A 19,329-nucleotide genomic window follows, 5' to 3' on the forward strand; every position below is an offset into this window, starting at 1 on the left:
AAAAGCACAACTATAAACAACTATCAAACCCGCACGGGGGGGGGGGGGGGCGATGCGTATAAGGAAAATAGGCGGATTCCAAAGGAAAGCAGTCAGTGTAACTCGATCGTCAAAATCTGCTGGGTTGTGTTGGCACGTACTCCGTGTCGGAAAGACGATGTAAAGGTCCATCTGTCGTCTGTTTACAGGGACTTTTGCTCTTTGCATAATCTTACCAAAAGATGTACTGATCCCTTCGAAAAGTCTACATCATATGGTCACTTGATCCGTGATTACGGAGTGGTAGTAACCAGCTTCGTTGGATGTTATTTTCCCGCTAACTAACCGCCTACGACCTTGCGGTCCGTGGTTTGAACTCGACCTCTAAGTTTCAACTACTCCTGTCCAGGCTTGGGCAGTCTGGCAGTATCAATGTCCCCGCACTTCCTTCAGGTGGCATGGCAGCTGGGTGTCGAAAAGATGCTACAAATGAGCCATTTTTTAAACCTGCAATCTAAACTGTTGTTATTTTGAGGTGCACTCCGCGCACTGATTTACTGCTGGTTTGTCTGTATGCTACACAGCTGCCGGTAATTTCGATTATGATATGGGACTTATCCAATAGTTTCCAGCATTACTCGTATATCATCATCACCAAGGCGAATTTCCAGACACTATTTAGCTGTTACCTGCAAAAGCTTAAACCACCTCACAGAAAATTGTCTCATATGTTAACTTTACGGACTAAGCGCCTTGTTGGTGCTGGATTGTGGTTACACTTATCTTAAGATTGAGCACCTGACCAACATTACCTTTTGCGAGCCTATGATGAATCGACGAAGCTAACGTTCATTATATGTTCATTGTTGGTAATACTGTCCCTGTTGACGCGATGAAGTCTACCCATGTAAAACAGACTCATCATCACTTTTTGTTGAATTCCCTCAATAACTTTTCATTCGACCTGATGCAGTACAAAGCGGACGTGACATGCTGTGGCTGGATAATGAGAGTGATGCAGGATCGTTTGGCATTGTCAACTCCCTGAAAAGTGTGTTGCGCTTGGTAACCAACTTTTACCACCTCTTACGCCTCTTACGACATCGACCGAGATACCGATTTGCCCCTGAACTTTGAGACTCTCCCCTCCACTCTGTTGCAGGCTTTGCTATACACCACACAAAATTAGCGGAGACTGATGCTCAGGGTAGTACCACGCAATCCTTTGAAATAGAGGGTAGAAAATCAGCTTGTAACCAGTTGATCCTGTAAGATAGTCGTACTTTATACCAAGTTCAATGCGATAAATCCTCCGGCTGTGGAAGTTAAAGTCTATTTAACGTTTCCTTTAGTGCAACGATGAGAGGATTGCGCATAATCATATCTTAAATTCAGTCTTGATGTATCGCTTGGCACAACGGACTCACGTCCATCACAACAAGCTCTTCAATTTTTTTGTCAGCCCAGTACCAATGTCTAGGTCACCCGTACAGACTAGGTCCACGTTAAGAACAAACGTAATGTAAATGACGATTGGCGTTCTGTGTTGGGCGCATCTGCATTTTTCGGCACATGTCAACGAAGAAGGTAGATCTGTATCAAGTATGAATCTAATTAGAAAAACTGCTTCTTACGCGTGTATTAAGCTCCTGTTTCCGCACCCAGATCCAGAGTCTAAATTGATCAAATTTTAATTGGTCCGTGTCTAAGTGAGTTAGAACTTGATTTCTTTCGGTGACACCAAATCCGATATACGCCCGGACCGAGTATCCTTTTTACTGTCAATTACATATTCCAACTTATTCCGACGTTAGTTTGTTATCATTCTATTGTTTTAGCTATATATTGCACCGGCAGTTTTTCACCCTGTGCTATCCGCCACAGACCTAAACTACATTTGGGCATGCACGTTTCGTGGTTGCCAAGCTCAAATAAATCAAACTTCATCCGATTGGATTTCTTATTTGAGTGCTAGTTTTCCACTCATCAGGACACTAGATTGTACTGTTCCTATATTTATGTGACTTCTGGCACATTTGCCATATTTTTTGCCGCATTGCAAGGCCTTGTCATGATGCAAACTAGTTATAAAACCCACAAACTATCTTATAGTTGGCTCCAAAGTTTTCGTATGGATGTTTTTGAGCGCGTTACTTCCGTCCAGACGGGCCGGCTTTTCTGCAACTGGCGATGTTGTTTCTCTCTTATGACGGTTAATCTTTGTGACATAGGCTCCACTCACTCAGCTACGAGTTGGATTACACCTAAGGTGGTTACGAGCGCACTGTCTCCCTCATAAACAAACATCCTACCGGGCTACAACGCTCTTGCAGATCATGTCTTGTGCACGCAATGCAGTCACTTTCTTGCGAAATAAACTCACGCCTAACCCAACGACCTTAGCTTTACTGTGATCAATGACCGACACTCAATCACCAGCTTTGTACACCATTTAACTTCCTGCGTTTTCGAATCCGTCACAGCATTGGTTAATTTTTTGATCATTTTTTGCATTTTCATTTTAGTCAAGTGTTCCAGCTACTGATTTGTATCTCAGAAAACCGCTTAGTGTGTACGACTGTCACGTACGTCTTGCTGGTCTAGTATCCAAAGGTTAGATCAAGTGATCATTCTACCTTACCTAACTGCCGTCCCCACACCATTACCTTAGTTTCAAAAAGGACTCAGCGGAAAAGATAAAACAGCTTCGTTGCAAAAAGGCGAAAATTACAAAAGACACCGCGTTATTTGAACAGCACTTTTGGCTTTGAATCCAGACCGTCCGATCGGCATTAGATGAATGCTCCTCATCAGCCGCCGTTGCTTTTGTGAAATAACCAAACACTCATCGTTATTGACTGACTACTTTGAATTTCAGTCGACAGATGGCTTTTCTGGCCTAGATGTTTGACGGCTTTTCTACTGTGATCCGGGTTTGGATGTCTCAGTGGGTTTCGAGCATTATGGAATTATTTTCAGGAATCTGAACGTTCTGACAGACGTACAGGTAAACCATGAAACAAGCCCACCAATTTTCTCTGAGTTGGAATTGTGACCAATGGCTTAACTTCCTAACGTAAGAGTAAGCCATCGTTACTTTGTTATCTTGAGGTTGAAAGTGAAATCTTCTCATCTTGTGTATTTTCCAGTGTTGAATCCATGCTGAAGACAATATGAACTCAAAACATGATTCCTGGCAGGACTTCAGTTTTTTTAGGTTTGACAACCCTCCTTGGGAGGAAGCGCTTTTGTTCCGGCCGCTTGATTTGTAGTCGCAATTGTCTTGTTACGTTACCCAAAATGATAGCAAATGTGATGCGTTTCGGATTTGTGGTTGATGGCAAAATAGCAGATACATTCATCTCAATATTTGCGCCGGATGATTGGTTTGGACAGCCGTTCTTGATCTTCATTTTCATTATTACGAACAAGAACGGATCAACACTCAGTCGAGTTGATATGACCGGGACTAAGATACAGGCCTCCTCAGTACATCTCCTAAACAGGCACGGCCGACGAGCATCCGTTCAAGCGTCACTTGAAGCGGCAATTATTGATGTTTCATCGGTGGTCCCAGCACTTTTGGGGTGTCCATCCTATTTTTGATGTTTACTTTGGCCATCAGCCTTTTGCATTTTAAAGCGCAGTCTACTTCCCACCCCAAGAGTTTCCTAAGTTTAGAGCCGCTAGATGGATTTACGACGTACGTATGTAAAGTAAGGATCTTCAGTGAAGAACTCACAAATAACTTACACTTTGCTTTTACGGGCACTACACCGAATCTCTAGGAAATTTACTTATCGCAGTCGCTGTCATGGGCTGTTAACCTTGTAAGTATTATGCTGTCGTATGGGCACATACGAATGATGTAGTTATGGGTCTATCAATTTTGTTCGCCGTTGGTGTGGAAAAAGGGACAGATGGCTTTAGGTGCAGTAGGTAATATTGTTTCGAATCCAAGAGCCTTAGCATTGCCATCCAAACAAGGGTCAGGAATTATGGTTTCTTGAAGTCGAACGATGCAACCTTGTGACGTCACCATAGGAAAACATTTTTCACTTGTAAATTTGCATTTGATTCACTTTTGACGCATACCACTTCAACATAAGTCCTCAAAATAAGTTATGTCCACCTAAATAGCGATTTGTACATACTCAAACAAGATCTTACTGCAAATTCTGATAACTCTTGGTCTCAAAGTTCCGCTACCTTACAAGATCCCGTAGGACCAGCCGATAGTTAAGGCACTTTGTTCAGGCCAGGCATTAACTAGGACATTGATTTGACGGTGGAAAAGTCACATACTGTTAAACTATCTGCATGGTGTGTAAGGAAGAACCACTGCATCCATCTAGACTTTACTTCGCCTCTCCTGTCGAAATCTTTCGGGAAAAATTTCCACTGTCGCGTTTCCATCATTTTTTTGCGAATCAAGTGGATTTTATGCATATTGATTTTCCACAGATGACTAGACCGTTGATTTTGGAATCGAAACATCCAAAATGTAGGTCTCTGTCGGTATGTGCTACACCAGTCTACTAAGTCTGTTGCTTTCGGTCGTGCCTGGCAAAAGCAAAGCTATCAATCTGGTCACATACAAATAACGGTTGCAACTTCTTGCTTCCAAGCAGACTGAAGTTTATAGAGGCGCTCTTTAGGCAGACACATAACCATACTGTTGTTATGGAGTCACTGGTTGTGTTAGAGTCCCCATAAAAGTGAACAAAGTGGAATGTTTGGCTGACTTAATAATTATTTGTGGGATTATGAAGCACAAACAAATTTCAGAAATATCTAACTGAATAACTTTGGAAAGTTTTACTCGGAGAATAGAAGGATTTTCCGTACTCGAGTTCTTCATAAATTGGAGTTGCAATAAAAGCTGATGTAGTGAGATACGCAAACATGTGTTGGTTTCCACCTTGAATATACACTTCATTTCCCCCTGTACCTCAACCTTGAGTAACGCAGTATCTCTTTGGACAAGGATATTTTTAATACGATGCGCTGGATAAATAAAAAAAACCTACGTACTTCTCGAAGTTGGAGAAAGTTAAGAGAAGACTTAGATGCTCATAAGCAAATCAAGTTGAAGTTGATCGGGGACAGGGGAGAATCGATAATTTCCCTCGGTGTTTATTAAGGTTTAGGACCATCCTAAAGGATGAGGATCCTGTGCATTTTGCGAGGTAGTGTTTCCTACATAGAGGTCATATTTATTGGTAAGCGATAGGATACTGGAAGTGGCGTGACTAGGCATTTGGATAACATTTTAAGCCCTACAGAAATTTTCAGACGGAAGAAGCGGTATGTAGCTTCTGAGCTTCATTTGACACATTATACTGTCAGTTTTGCTGCTTTTAACCTTCTAGTCTTGAACCGAATAGCTTCATCTAACCTTTGGGTCAGGGATTTTTTTGCCACTCAACACGGTTGTGTATACGCACCAAAAGAGAGCTAACATGTAGTTTTGGTAGATTGGATTTTGTTCTTCGAAGTTACGACCGACTCAGTCGGGTATCCATAAATTGATTAGTCATTTTTCCAGTCATTTCCTCATGACGTTGAAACCAAACAGCCTGGGTCATGTGCTAAAAAGTCTATGAAAATACTGGGTGTCCGCTTCATAACCTACTGCTAATCGAAGAACGTGATATTAGAGAACCGTATGAATTACATTTTGTGACGACATTGTGGAACCCTATTTTTTGCTTCTAGTACTGCCATCCGCGTTATATGAGAACCACCGTATCACAAACACCATTGTTAAATTTATTAAGTTATTCTGTTGGAACTAGCTTGGATCGGCCATTTATGAATCGCGTGAGGAAAGACGCATGAGTCTTTGTATAGGGGTCTCCTCCTCATCATCATCATCGACAGCATGACATCAGTGTTCAACACCAATGCTTCACTACCGTACAACCATGATTTATTTGAAAGCTTAATTGTAAAGAAAAGAGTGAAGGTGGACATGGAAGGGACTTAGTGCTAGCTTACCACAATCATTACGGGGTGCCTACACCTCCGGACATTCACTCAGGCAATCTGGATAAAAGCTGACAACAAGAACGCCACCGGCATCGGTTGGCCGCCATATATTGTAGTGTCTCCAACCAGGCACAGTGAGGATCACGCGGTCCTCACCTTGGAAGGCGAGCAGCACCGACAGCACCCGAGCGTTTCGTGATCTCCTTCATACTCCTCTGCCAAGTCAAGGGTTGGCCACCTCTCTGTTTACGCCACTCTGAGTTGGGCATGGAAAACAGCACTCTCTTCGGCAAACGATGGTTCGACATATGCAACACATGTCGCACCCAACACAGCTTCTGGTGCTGGACACATTCTTCAATGGAAGTACCCGTTGCACAACCGAAAACGCGCTTTCTAACTGCCTCGTTACGGATCGCTGACACCAAAATCACACGAGCTATGGTTCTGAGACAACGATTGGAGCCTTCCAATATATTGCTATCAAGAAAAGATCGAATACCCACTTCGCCTTTGGTGATGTATTCCTACGGAAGATTACAATGCGTAAGACTCAGATGACGACCGCAGCCATTGCTGGATGTGTTACACCAAACGCTTAACCTTTGGAGACTTTTGCAGGGTTTATCCTGTCACATCTGATTTTAGCCTATCAGCTTCTACTTAACACAAGTATTGAACTGTGACCCTGTTGAATAAATATTTATTGACATGCTATTTTACTGACATGCTTTTCTGGATTCATAGTGAAAGATCAACGACGGAAAATAAAAAAACGCAAACCTTTTATTTTAGGCAGTGCACCAAACTTTTTATTGATCATGACTACTTTTCGACAGGGCTGTTTACAGAGGAAATTTTGAGTATACTTGGGTCGCCCGTTGGCGTAATTAGGTACTGGCAATCTCCAGTACTGAGTAGTTTGCGGTCATTATGTGACTATAATTTGTGATTTATCAGAAGAGTGGGACAAGACAGAACCTGAAGCTGACAGTACCTTTCCGTGGTAGTAATGAACCGACCGGTTGTTGTGTTTATCAGTGACCCTTGATCAACACAATGTCGGATCAAACCACCCCATCCGTGTCGGTATTTTCATCTCCGGAAGTAATTTAACGACACGGTACATGAAGCTTATTCTTTATGTTTGACTGAACTTTTCTTAGGATAGCGAAAATTACACAATCATGTGCTCAATGACCTCTGAGTATTTCCAGCCCCCTGTGAGCAGCAGAACTGGAAAGGAGGCTAGAAAACCTATAAAGTGTTTACTGTATACTTTAGCTTTTAATAAGTGATTGTGTTAGCAATATGAAGTTTAAAATATTAGTTTGGAAGTCCATGTTAACTCATAGTGCATGGTAAAAAAGGACGGAACAGGTCCTCCATTCCTATTGGGAGTTTTAAGACTAATAGAGTTTGAACCAGCAACTTCCGAGTAGCAGCTGGTTAACATACTCTGGAATTCTTCGTTGGTGACATTCAATTTGTTTAAATCACACTGATGTACAACTAATCACCTTCCGTACTGGTTCGGTCCTGGAACATCGTTTGAGAAAATAAAAACCTTTCATTTATTAGTTCACATCAGAACTCAGGTTCAACCACGCAGTACTTAATAAGTCCCCTATGATGATTCGGGTATAGGGGCTCATTCATCTATGGGTGACATGATTTTTAAGTAACCACATACTTCATTCATAACAGTTTGAAGCGGCGATAAATATTTCGAAGATTTCACTCTTTGAGTGCACAATCCCAATCAGACCTGTTTTGGCGTTAAATTCCCGATGGATTTTATCCAGAAATCTTTTTACATTGATAGTTAGTTCAGAATTTCTGAAGAAGATACTTCTTTCAAATAATCTGCTTCACACTTCGAGAAATACATTCATTTGCAAATCAATTTGGTTTTAAGGAGAGACAACTGAATCTTGTTTATGATGTCCTTCAGGCCGCCTCGTGTTTCAGTCGCCAGCAGATTTCAAATATCGCCATACATGTATATATTTCTATTGTGAAGTAATTCACATAAGTTTGCTGAAAATCCATCCACAGCCCATGACCGGTTTCGCGCTTGTTCGGGCTCATCAGGTAGGCGCAGTCCCCGGGTTTCCGTCAACCTCGGGGACTGCGCCTACCTGATGAGCCCCAAGAAGGGCGAAACCGGTCGTGGACTGTCATAGAGTTTTCAGCAACTTTGTGAGTAGTCTGCTTCACACTTATTTGAATAGCAAAGTTAGATGACAATAAAAGATGGATTTACATTTAACTGTTTTAAGACACGATGAGGATAATTCGTCATTGACCAGAAAACTCAAAAAGTTCAGGAGTGAGTGAAGACCGCTGCATGACTTGAAAGCTCCCGCTAATTTGCAGCATTATTGTTCTCGAAAAAGGGATGACTTATTCGAAGGATGCTTTGTATCTGAAGCGTCGATAACTTGCGTTCAGCGTGTTTTTTATCGTGGTCTGTATGAAGTGTGTCAGACAGATAGCGGATCAACATCAGCTCTGCCGTGTGCGTTAAATTACATCTTCAGCAACCACCTTTGAAGACAAAAGCGATAGTCTACCATGGAGCCCATTCCGTTCCACGCAATAACCCCTCAGGTGACGGTTCTCAGTACCGGACATTTTCGTTCTAGCCTTAGATACTTCCACCTTTTGTGCCTATAACTGAGACGCGAATTTTTTACTTGCTTTGTTATTACCACTCCTAGTACCTCTATCGTATTATGATGTTACCTTTTGATGTAAACTGTGATTTCTTTAGTTGGAGTAGGTATCCTAATTTTTGAAAGCGGCTGATCTATTCAGATATTATGACTGCCTGACTTGTTTTATTGTGAACCGAAGCCTCCCTGTGATGGACGTGTGATCCGACCACTCACTCGTACCAATATCCGGCGTGAAATTGTTGAAATGAATGAGGATTCATAATGAAATAAAATAAGCGTTGGTTGGATAAAGCAACGAGTGATTAACAGCGATTAACAGTGATTAAGAGCCTTAACTTTGCATTCAGGCGAGCACATCTAATATTCTCTGTCTTCCGCTAGGCACAAGACTGCCTAAGATGGTTATCATTTATATCCAGCAAACTTAATGTTTAGGGAAACTGCGTGTGATGTGGAGTGACTTTAATACGCCTTGAATCATTCGTGTGTTTTCTATAGAGGAGCTCAGGTTGCATAGATGGTCGGTGAGTTGGGCAATTTGATTGCATGCGACGACCATCATTCTTTTGTGATCAGTTTTGTTGAGAAGAGTGCATACGTGTTTTAGATGACATATTGACGCTTTCTCTACATGATGTGGGGTATTCGGGAGAAATAACTCATCCTTGATAGATGAACTGATCACACTGCCTGGGTTGCACTGGCTTGGCCACATGCTGCGTACGCCAGTCGACTGACTTCCCCGAAGGACTCTTTTCGCACAGCCACGTGAAGGGTGGAGTAGAGCCAAAGGTAGTCGACCAATGACTTGGAAACGAAGTATAAAAGCCATTACCAGAAAACTCAGCTGCGCTGGCCATTGCCGTCTTCCTGGATGGGGGATTCCGAGACACTGTAAGACATGGCGCAGTCGCGCCCTCAATAGCGCCCACGCGTACGAGCTATTGCCTTCAATGCATCGCTTCCTTCCTAACCACCCCACTTGACAGTCCACCTAGAGTGCTGTATTTACGAACTAATTTATCAGCTCCCGCCTCCAGTGTGTAGCTTCCTCCCCATCTCCCCGAGGAATCGGTGAACGAAACTGTGGCAGCCAGAACCACTGTACGACAAGACGCGTTTATTACAGTGATGATGATGATGATGATGATGATGATGATGATTCGAACAGTGCAATTCACGGCGATAACTTATCGATCGCTAATGGCGTATCTTTAGAAGCAACCATCTCGTCATAATCGTCATATTTTTGCTTGAAGGGGTCATTTCAATCAAACTGGAGCAAATTCGTTGTCAGATCAATCGGCCGGTTGTTCTCAATTTTTTCTTTTGCAGGGGTTCATTCTTGATGAAAAGAGATGCGTTTTTGTACCGCTTCCCAAACTGTTTGCCATTTCAGTGAATTCTCTGACTCCTTGGATATATAAGCTCTAAAGATTCTTGGTCGTAGAAGAATGCTTTTGAATTACATTGGCATTCTTTGAGCCCTGTATTTTTGTAACTTTGTTCAGGTTTAGATGTACAACGAAGAGTCTGAATACATCCTCACAACTAGTGCAGTTTTCCACGCTCACCCTTCTAGGTCATTTTTCTCATCAAGTTTATCATGGAGTGCAGAACTTAAGCGATCACGAATTCAGGTAGAAAAATCACGTCTGGAGAGATTGTAACAAATTTGGATCATTCAAATGACATTCTTTCATTATCTGACAGTTGCTTTTCTGCGCAAACAGCACTTAATGTTGAAGGTAGTTCCATGTATCGGCTTTGCACCTTTCAAGTGCAAGCCTCTACTTCAGGATTAACTATTCTCGCATACTTTTCTAACGGTTCAGAATGACGAACTTGAGTTCGTTTAGCGATCCAATTATCGTGACATCAACACAGGTCGTGATTCTACAAAACGTATAAAGCTACTGCACGGATGGTCGCGACGCAGGTATCGCCCACTAAGCTGCGTCATTAATAGCTTTAGAAACAAATTCCACTGAAACTTAAAGGTCATATATATAAGGCGGCTGTAAGAGCGATATCGCTCTACGGTTGCGAGAATTGGCCTCATTATCTTGAGTCCTTAGACGTTTTCAGACTTCCGATCAGAATGGCAAGAGTCAGCTGGCTTAAAGGAGTATGTAGCGAATGGAGGCTTTAGCGAATGCTTAATAATTAGTCAGAAGGATTATATCAGCAGGTCAAATTTACTTGACTCGTTGCGGCATATATTACGTATGTGTAAGCAGTGTCTACCTGTGAGAGTGATGTTTTCGGTTCAATTGACTGTGGGTGAAGTTTACGCTAGAGAAAGGCCATGACATGGCAACGCAAAATGAAGACGCTTTCAGTGAAACCTAGTATAGTGGGATCTTCGCTTCTCCCTGACTGTGACCCATGTAATCCTATTTCTACCCGGCTGAAAACCCTGCAGGACATTCCACGCAACCGACTCCATTGGCGCGCATGGTTTCTTTTCCTAGCCGGACTGCCTAGCTAAAGTTTGTCTTTTATTGTGAGTTGGGTTAATGTCGAGTGAAGTTCACGAAGGGCGCTAGATCAATCCCGGCGATGGCGTCTTAATCCCACATAAAGCTCAAACGTGTTTCTTTTTTATGCCATCTAGAGTTTCAGGAACTTTATTCTTCAGCGTCCTCCCCAAAGACACAGGACTTTTTTCTTATACCATACTCATCCGTTCCCTCTCCCCTAGATAGTACTTTCCTCCTTCATGGTTGTATGGCAGCTAAGCGTCAATGTGTATTGTTGGTGTACTGCTGTCGAAGGTGATGGTGTGGTCCCAAGAACTCAGGATGGTTAGAAGAATCATTTTGCCTTGAAGTCAGAGAACTTTCATTCTTATCTCATGTGCAGTCTACCTTCATGCTACTGAGATCCATCTGTATTTTATGTTGGAAACATGGGCTCAGAAGTCGACAAACCTAAGCCTCTTGTGGAGAATGACAACTACTTGGTTTGCGAAGTGGTCTACGTTAAACATTTTCTGCATCATAATGCTACACTTTAGTAATACCCAATTAGGGTACATAGTTTTTCCTAATAATTGAATTCGACATTTGCATTTATTCTGGTTGCAACAGTCTAACGCACTACTCACGCCCATTGACTCCGAATTACCATCGTCCGACTGTCACCAGTGCACTCCGATGCCGCTGTCCAGATAATCCTGAAAGGCTGTACACTCCCCTAGAATCAACATATCGTGAAGTACGAAGCAAGAGTCCTTCGGTGAGATCAGTGAGTGAGAGTTGCATGCGCATATACGCTATCCATGTTCATTATCCACAGATATTTTGCTTTGTTTTTTAAAGCTTCTGCAACTTGACAGCCAAACATTCTTGATCCTGTATATATATCCTCCTATCTTCCTATTACAAACCATCTTAAAAGTGACAGAATCTGATGGGCCTCTAATTTTCATTTTGGAAGAGACTGACTAAGGTTGCCTCTCTCAGTTGATTCTTCCGGAGAGGAAGGGAATACATCGTTTGGTGGTAGCTGCTCCTTCGTCGGAGTGAATGGTCCGTGTCATGGAACGACTGGGAAGTATATGGTGTAGGGACGAGTCTTTACTTCCACCACTTTAATGACAGTCCAGGAACATCAGTCTTATTACAGTACTCCCTGCACATGGAAGCCACCCTTGTAACGGCTATTAATGCAAGGAGGCAACTTTTTAACCTGCATGTTTCACTATCAAAACGGCCACGAGAAAACATTTTTAAGCCTTGTGATCATAATTTTTTGGTCAACGCAACTTTCGTCTTCGGAATGGTAAGCTTGCTTCATCTTCCATAGCAGGAAGCAAAGTATGAGGTTCGTAGAAATGCAACTTTATGGAAATATGCCCATGGTTGCACAACGTTTAACGATGTGTGACGGCCAAATTGACCCTATAACCTGATTTAACTAGGGTTGAGGTGATGATATCTTGGACTAATTTAGATTCATACCTTATCAATGGTGTCGTAGCAAAGGTGATTAACTTATCCGCGGCCGTACTGTCGTAAGAGAGACAGGACAATTTTAGTTCAGGTCGTTACAGAGGAGATGTTGCAGTCTGTCCAATAGAAGTTATCTCAAATTTGTCTTAGGTTCCTATATGTGCTGTCTTAGCATATTTACCTGCATCGGCCTCATGGGCCTTTGTTTTGATCGATTCAACCTGACGATAGGTTCATTCAGCAACTGTGCCCATGACGGGGATTTGTTCCGGTGAATCAAGAAAGTTGCCGCTATCGAAGCCTTTGAGGCCTCCATTTAGCACGGACCAACAATAGTTTGTTCGTACATAAAGCAATTTGCCATTGCATCAAACCACTGAAGCTGGTGACCATTGTTTAGACACATTATCATGTGATCATTAGTGGCGGCGGAGTCTTATTTTCAGACGTATTGGCATCCTCAAGCCTTTAAGCAAATTATGTACTGAGTTACCGAAAAAAGCCCCTACTTCTGGAGGATGGTGGCTTTCTCAGGTGTGTTAAGGATTACTAGGCTCGCTAGCTTTTGAAAAACATTTGGTGGTAGGAAGACAAGGATCCAGGTATCGTATCGCCATTTAGTAGTGTCAGCATGTTCCAAGTGGCGCTCCTTTTGTGACCAGTTCTCCAACACGATCCTATTTCTATTTGTTTCTGGAAAAAACGTTGTAGTTCAAGTTGAAGCAAGGTGCATTTAGATTGCGGCACGTTTCTTACTTCATTGGCGATTATAGTTTTATCTGGATAACCCTAGTGAGCCTAGGGCTACTGCTAAGCGGGACGTCGGTGCTGTTCCCTAGTTTTTCGATAGCTTGTCCAGGCTTGCACAGCTCCGTAAAGTCTCAAAGATCCCTTCCACTTTCACGGGAGTATTGTACTGAATAGGAACCACTGTTCAGCAATATTTTATATTCAAAATATCCTCGGGATGGTTCTACCAGCTATCCAATAGTTTTATTATGTAACCATTGACATGGCTTTTCTTTAGAAAGGAATCATGTAAGAGAAGATGAACACGAAGTTCACAGGCTGTATCTACGAAACACTCGGCTTCGACTTTTGGCTTCCTAAATACCGTGGTGGAAACACTCTGGTGAAACATCTATCAAAATATGATATGGACTAAAATATACCCATAGTTTGTTACACTAGTGAGAGTCAGGCTAGGAATTTTACATGACTTTTCCATGAATTAGGCATCCAATTGGTTTCTCTCGAACAGGCTTTCATAAAAACCAGTGTTCGGCCACAATGGGTATAGAGCCTAACAATGTGATACACAAAGGACCGGCCTTACTGTTTTTCTATTGTATGGACGATACGGACATGGAAAATTTTACTCCACCAACATCGTTTTTCGTGTCGTACGGGTTGTAACAGAAAGCGTCGACTTGGAAGCAACAGAATTTTTCTGGATTATTATGGTGCCTGATCAAACTGGCAAACGGCCTGGATTTTAAAGAAGTGTCGTTTTCGTGCTACTATCTAGCACGGATTTAGGAGAGCAACGAGGTCTTTGGTAAGTAAGAGGAAAAAGTAATTTATCGTCAAGTTTTATCAGTGTAATTCAAGTGACAATTAAATAGGGACTGGGTGTAAGTCATTTTTCAACGGGATGTTGGCTTACTCGCACAGTCTAGATTCTCTACACCCACCGGATAGAACAGAACTTGGACTGAGTGTTTCACTCTACGACTGTCTTCTTAAGAATCGGGGAAATAGGCTAGTCACTGAATAACTGTTTTGAACCTAGCATGTGCTTTACGGTCAAATTAACAAGCATAATATATATAGAACGTCGCCAAACTGTTAATGCCCAAAGTGGGGCATTTAAGGTTTACCGTAACGTCGGATATGCTTTGAAGTGCATTGGCATATCATTGACCAATTACTGCTATTTAGCGAGGATAGATTAGTTAATGAGAATAAAATACACTTAGTCCCCCTCATGTGCTACCAGCACAACTATCCTCAACCTTCAATTTTACTGCCCAACATTTATGATCAGACTCGTCTATGGAAAACGTCGGTCAGCAATGTTTTTTCTCTTTTTTTTCAGCGCACTGGTTCACACAAGCAGAAGGCAAGGCCAAGCTCAGAGAAACCCTGTAAGTGATATTTCCACTATCTATTAATATGAACTTGAAAATTACCTAATGCTAGATAGCTGCTGCCGACATTATCAAGTAATGATTGTTGGACACTGTAGTCAACGGCTGTAAGATGCAGTATCCATTAATAACCAGATTACATCAAGATTGATGAACGTTTGATGTTGGGTAAAAATAGACAGTAGAAGACGTCCAATTCATGTGATATCTTGGCTTAGCACATGCACTTAATCATCAAGAAAGCCGGCCGATTGTAGGCAGCCTGGTGGTTGTGACTCACTGAACCCTATAAGCTTAAATTTAGTAATGTGGCTTTCGGACAAAATATGCGTGTATTGAACAAGCGAAAGTATGGAGTGTACTTCAGGTAGAAGTGTAGGCCTTAGGTCAAATTACCATGTAATCAATCTTGTCACATCCATTTATTGAACCGCACATCTCATTGGCCCCGTAGTATCGGACCAAAGGTTTCAACTGCTTGGTGTTCAATTAAGTGTCCACAAGGTTAGTGAAAAGTCGGGAGTGATCATTTAGTGTTTCATAAATTCTAAGCCCCCTTGATCTTGTACGGACAACAACACGAAACAACAGCGTGCAACTATGGTCCCGCGACCTCATAATCGACATCGGAAGCCAATAACCCCGTACACCCACTCATTTGCCACAGCTGTCATTATTTCTGTTATTATTATCCTATTCGACAGCATAGGCTGCTCATGATACTATAGCTTCCACAAAACTTTTGCAAAAGATCACAACTTACATTGAGCAAAATAGCTGTAATTTGGATTCAGCCCGAGGGGCGCAGTGGTTATTTCAACAACTCATACACGAGCCCCACATTAATTATCACTCCTATTCTGATAATGCGTAGGCGCGTTACGCAGACATTGAAGTAAGAGATAACTCTGTCGCATGGATTATTTACACCGGCGATTTGTTTTTTAGTGAATGAAAATCTTGTCAGTTTCCTACACAGTGCACTCTAGTAGGTCGTGATGACCCAACCAACGGGGTAGGATGGTTCATGATGACTGTTCCTTATCCATTATTCCAGGAATTTTCATTGAAATTCTTTTTCTATGAAACATGCAAACTTCTGAAGGGATCTTTCAGGTAGTTTTTAAGGAGTGTTCAGGAGAAGAATTGTCTAGGGACTATCTGCCAATTTTCCACATCGAGGGAGAAGCGAAATCCGTGGTAACATTTTTCGAAGGGTATACTCGTTTTTTTACTGATCATTTCTAATGTGAACGTGACATGAAGATGTATTGCCTTCTACTCACTTTGTTTTAGATGACGATTTGTACACAACGAGAATCCCCGTGCTGGTAAGTCATGCTTGAAAAGAAGTTTTCCATACGACATACAGTAAACGCTTGCACATCACAGTTGGAGTAGTGACTAATAATGAGACAGCCGTGTCTGCAAGAACCCGCTTTTTATTTTTTACTTACTGCTCTCGGACTGTCTGGCAGCATATAAACATTTGTGAGAGATGGTTCAGTGGTTAAGGGCAAATTTACGGACTGGAAGGTCTGACGTTCGAAACCGACCTTGGCCTCTCAACTTCCTTTGTCTAGGTTTGGGCAACCTGGCAGTATCCAAGCCGTCGTATTTCCTTCGAATGGTATGACAGTTAGGCCTCGCAAGGATACTACAGCTGGGCGGTTTTTTAATCAACATTTATTTTTCCGCGTCCCACCGTAAGCGCAGATTGAAACGGCATAAACACCAGACTGTTTCATTGACTTCGACTGTGCGAAGACAAACGAAAGTTGATTGTAGTTCCTGATCTACCCAGCTGTTGAACCGGTCAGACTCGACGTTTCCTAGGAATAAGAATGTAATAATTGATTTGTGCTGTTCAAACCCCGGAATAAGGGAATATTATCTAGTACTGATAAAAAAGAGCAACAAACTCCGTGGCGCATAATGTGCCTTAAGGATGTGAATTCCTGGAAACAGTTTCATGATGGAATCCTTAGTTGACAAAGTTCTCAAAGGCCCACTGGCTCTCGTGTTTTGAATGAACCACGACTTTTTGGTGTATCCTTTATCAGACTATAAATGACGGGTCTTTAACAGCGGACGTTGGCTATGCTAAATCTTTGCACCCGCAATGCCGGGGTACCGGAAATTCACTACGCCATTTGCTGGACATGCTCACCGACACTGTGGGACAGTGGTTACTGGTGCTGCTCGATCTGATTGTTTTTAACCTACAAACCTCTATGAGCTCTATAGTTTTTGTCTCTCTTAGTGTGCATCAATTAGTCCTACTCTAGGATTGACTTTTGAAGCCTGTCAGCCTTCGCCAATGTATACAGATCATTGTAGAAAACGGAATTGAACTAGAAATGAGTTGAAGACAACCCTATAGAATGAGGCTTAAATTTTCGTTCGGCCGCTGCGAGTTCAATCTGACTTCTAGATTCTATCTATCCATGCACAAATAAAAGGTTCGATAGGTTTTCCTCCAGGTTTCTATCTAGGTTTTGCATAACTGGAGGAACAGAAAGGCGTTTATACGTGTCCTTATCTGTCATTCATTTAGTAAGCCTCTCCAGCTCAAAGTTTCTGATGCTTAGGCATATCCTCAGTTCCTTTGTACAGATAGACCATTCTGAACGGTTTTCTGTACGGGGATGGGAAGGCTTCCTTGACAACCCTGTTCGACGAAGAAGCCGACACATGGAGGCTAGCATGCAACGGGTTTTGGGGCTGATGCGGATTCAATCATTTCATAACCTAATTGAGTAGCATTTTGCTGGATGAATTGTTTGCTGAGCCTAGCAGCTATGTTGTTCCCCCATTTCTGGTGACATCTCCAGTGTGTTATCCTGAAGCGGATTGGAGCCGTGCATTAATGGTATTTTATGCACCCTGTAACCCTATTCATGTATCCACCCGTAGTAAGCTCGTCGTCTACGACTTTGAAAGTTCACAGGCCAAACATCATATTATGTGGCCACAAGTAAGAACATCATAAAGTTGTTGCATTTATTATAACGACCGACTCATTATTTGGCGCTTGGTGCAATGCATCGTGCACCTTCGCAATAGTGGATACACATGACAAATGTTGAAAGGAAGCGATTACTGTCAGCTAATTTTCACTCTTCTTCATTCAGTCACACAAGTTCACGGTCGCGCCTAGTTGGGACTTGCGTGATAGAGTCATTCGGGATGCGCAGGATCGAAGGTTAGTAGTTTTACTGCTTTACCAAAATTATTAAGCTGTAACTTATCCGAAAAGTAGGGAGTTTGAAATGGATTAGTTCGAACTAGTGTAACGGCGTATCTTAGTTGTATTGGTGTTAGTTTAAAAATACATCAATTAGTTTCATTCTAGAATAATCTTAAAAAGTATTCAACCGATAGTTCAAACACAGATAATGTACACCTTTGTCAGTGATCCTCCTACTATTGCACGCCACACCTTTCTAGAATAATGTGACAGCTCCTGCCATCTCCCATTTCAGCGATCGCTACTGGAACTTGTATCGGTTCTGGCAACTTGAAGCCGACAGACGTCGGGCTCGTCATGTGTGAAGATGCCGAAAAAGATTCCCATCTTACAGTTACAACCAATCATATTAAAACAACTACACTTCTAAGTATTTTGCACACAATTATTTTACCATTTGTATCCCCTCAGGCACTATTGACAGATGAAAAACAGAGCCAGTCCTACCTCCAATGAAATTTAGTCTTACCTATTATCTCGATTGATATATTAACGTCGCATCAGCTCCAATTCATCGATAACTTTTTTCCCTTGAGTTTTAACATATGTGCCTTATTAAAACAGCCGTTTACTTTTCTACCTTGCTGAACATCCATGAAGATGTAATTTTCTTATGTAGAGCTTCTGGTTCAGTGTTAATATCCACGGTACAGTACAGCTGTGATATCTAGCACTTTTAAACGCATTATATTCCTTGAGTGACTGATAAACTATTTTTGTTGCCTATATCCATGTACTTTTTGCTCCGCATGCACCGAGATACTTCGGGACGGAAATACTGAATGGTTTATGAGGCAAACGGTTACCATGACAACTATATGTTGACACCTGATCATCTGGACTCTACAGCACTCGGGTTCTAAGTGTACAGCGTGCTTAGTTACGCCTTTCACTGGAGCGTTTTCTGGGTCTCATTCAGCCAGCAGATGAAGGTCACTGACTGTCTGAATTTGGCATTGTTTCTTTGTGGTCCGTTGTGGGGGGATACCGAGTTGTAAATCTTACGCCTTTCTGAAATAGAGTAGACAAATTTGGAGAACACATAACATTAGGCGACGTGATTCATCAAAGAGTCATTCGGAGCTTTTGTTTAGTAACTACCGACGCTTTATTTTGAGAAACAAATAGAATCTATTGAATTAGGAAGAAAACTTGGCCCCAGTGTGATACAGTCGTTCGAACAACATTATTACGCTTTTGATAGGACCATAGCCTATATTGTCCTGAGACAAGTGCAATTTTCCAGTAGTGACATTTATTTGGTTAATAGTGTATGGAAAAAGCATTTGGATGAAGACCAAGTTAGCTGAGAACAAGTGCGA

General features: G+C 42.0%; 1 protein-coding gene across 1 annotated transcript in view; it reads left to right on the forward strand.

The window, feature by feature from the left end:
* Nucleotides 1-18,733, forward strand: part of T265_00257 (hypothetical protein) — a gene marked incomplete at both ends in the record, with an annotated part of 19,881 nt that extends 1,148 nt beyond the window's left edge. The window contains 5 exons of the mRNA XM_009163965.1: nt 11,744-11,900; nt 14,706-14,754; nt 16,054-16,088; nt 17,892-17,962; nt 18,243-18,733. Of these exons, the coding sequence (XP_009162229.1) occupies nt 11,744-11,900; nt 14,706-14,754; nt 16,054-16,088; nt 17,892-17,962; nt 18,243-18,312 (382 nt within the window). The remainder of the gene's footprint in view (nt 1-11,743; nt 11,901-14,705; nt 14,755-16,053; nt 16,089-17,891; nt 17,963-18,242) is intronic.
* Between the last annotated feature and the right edge of the window lie 596 nt (nt 18,734-19,329).

The sequence above is a fragment of the Opisthorchis viverrini genome (assembly GCF_000715545.1).
Source record: "Opisthorchis viverrini unplaced genomic scaffold opera_v5_2, whole genome shotgun sequence".
In the NCBI taxonomy this organism is placed as follows: domain Eukaryota; kingdom Metazoa; phylum Platyhelminthes; class Trematoda; order Opisthorchiida; family Opisthorchiidae; genus Opisthorchis; species Opisthorchis viverrini.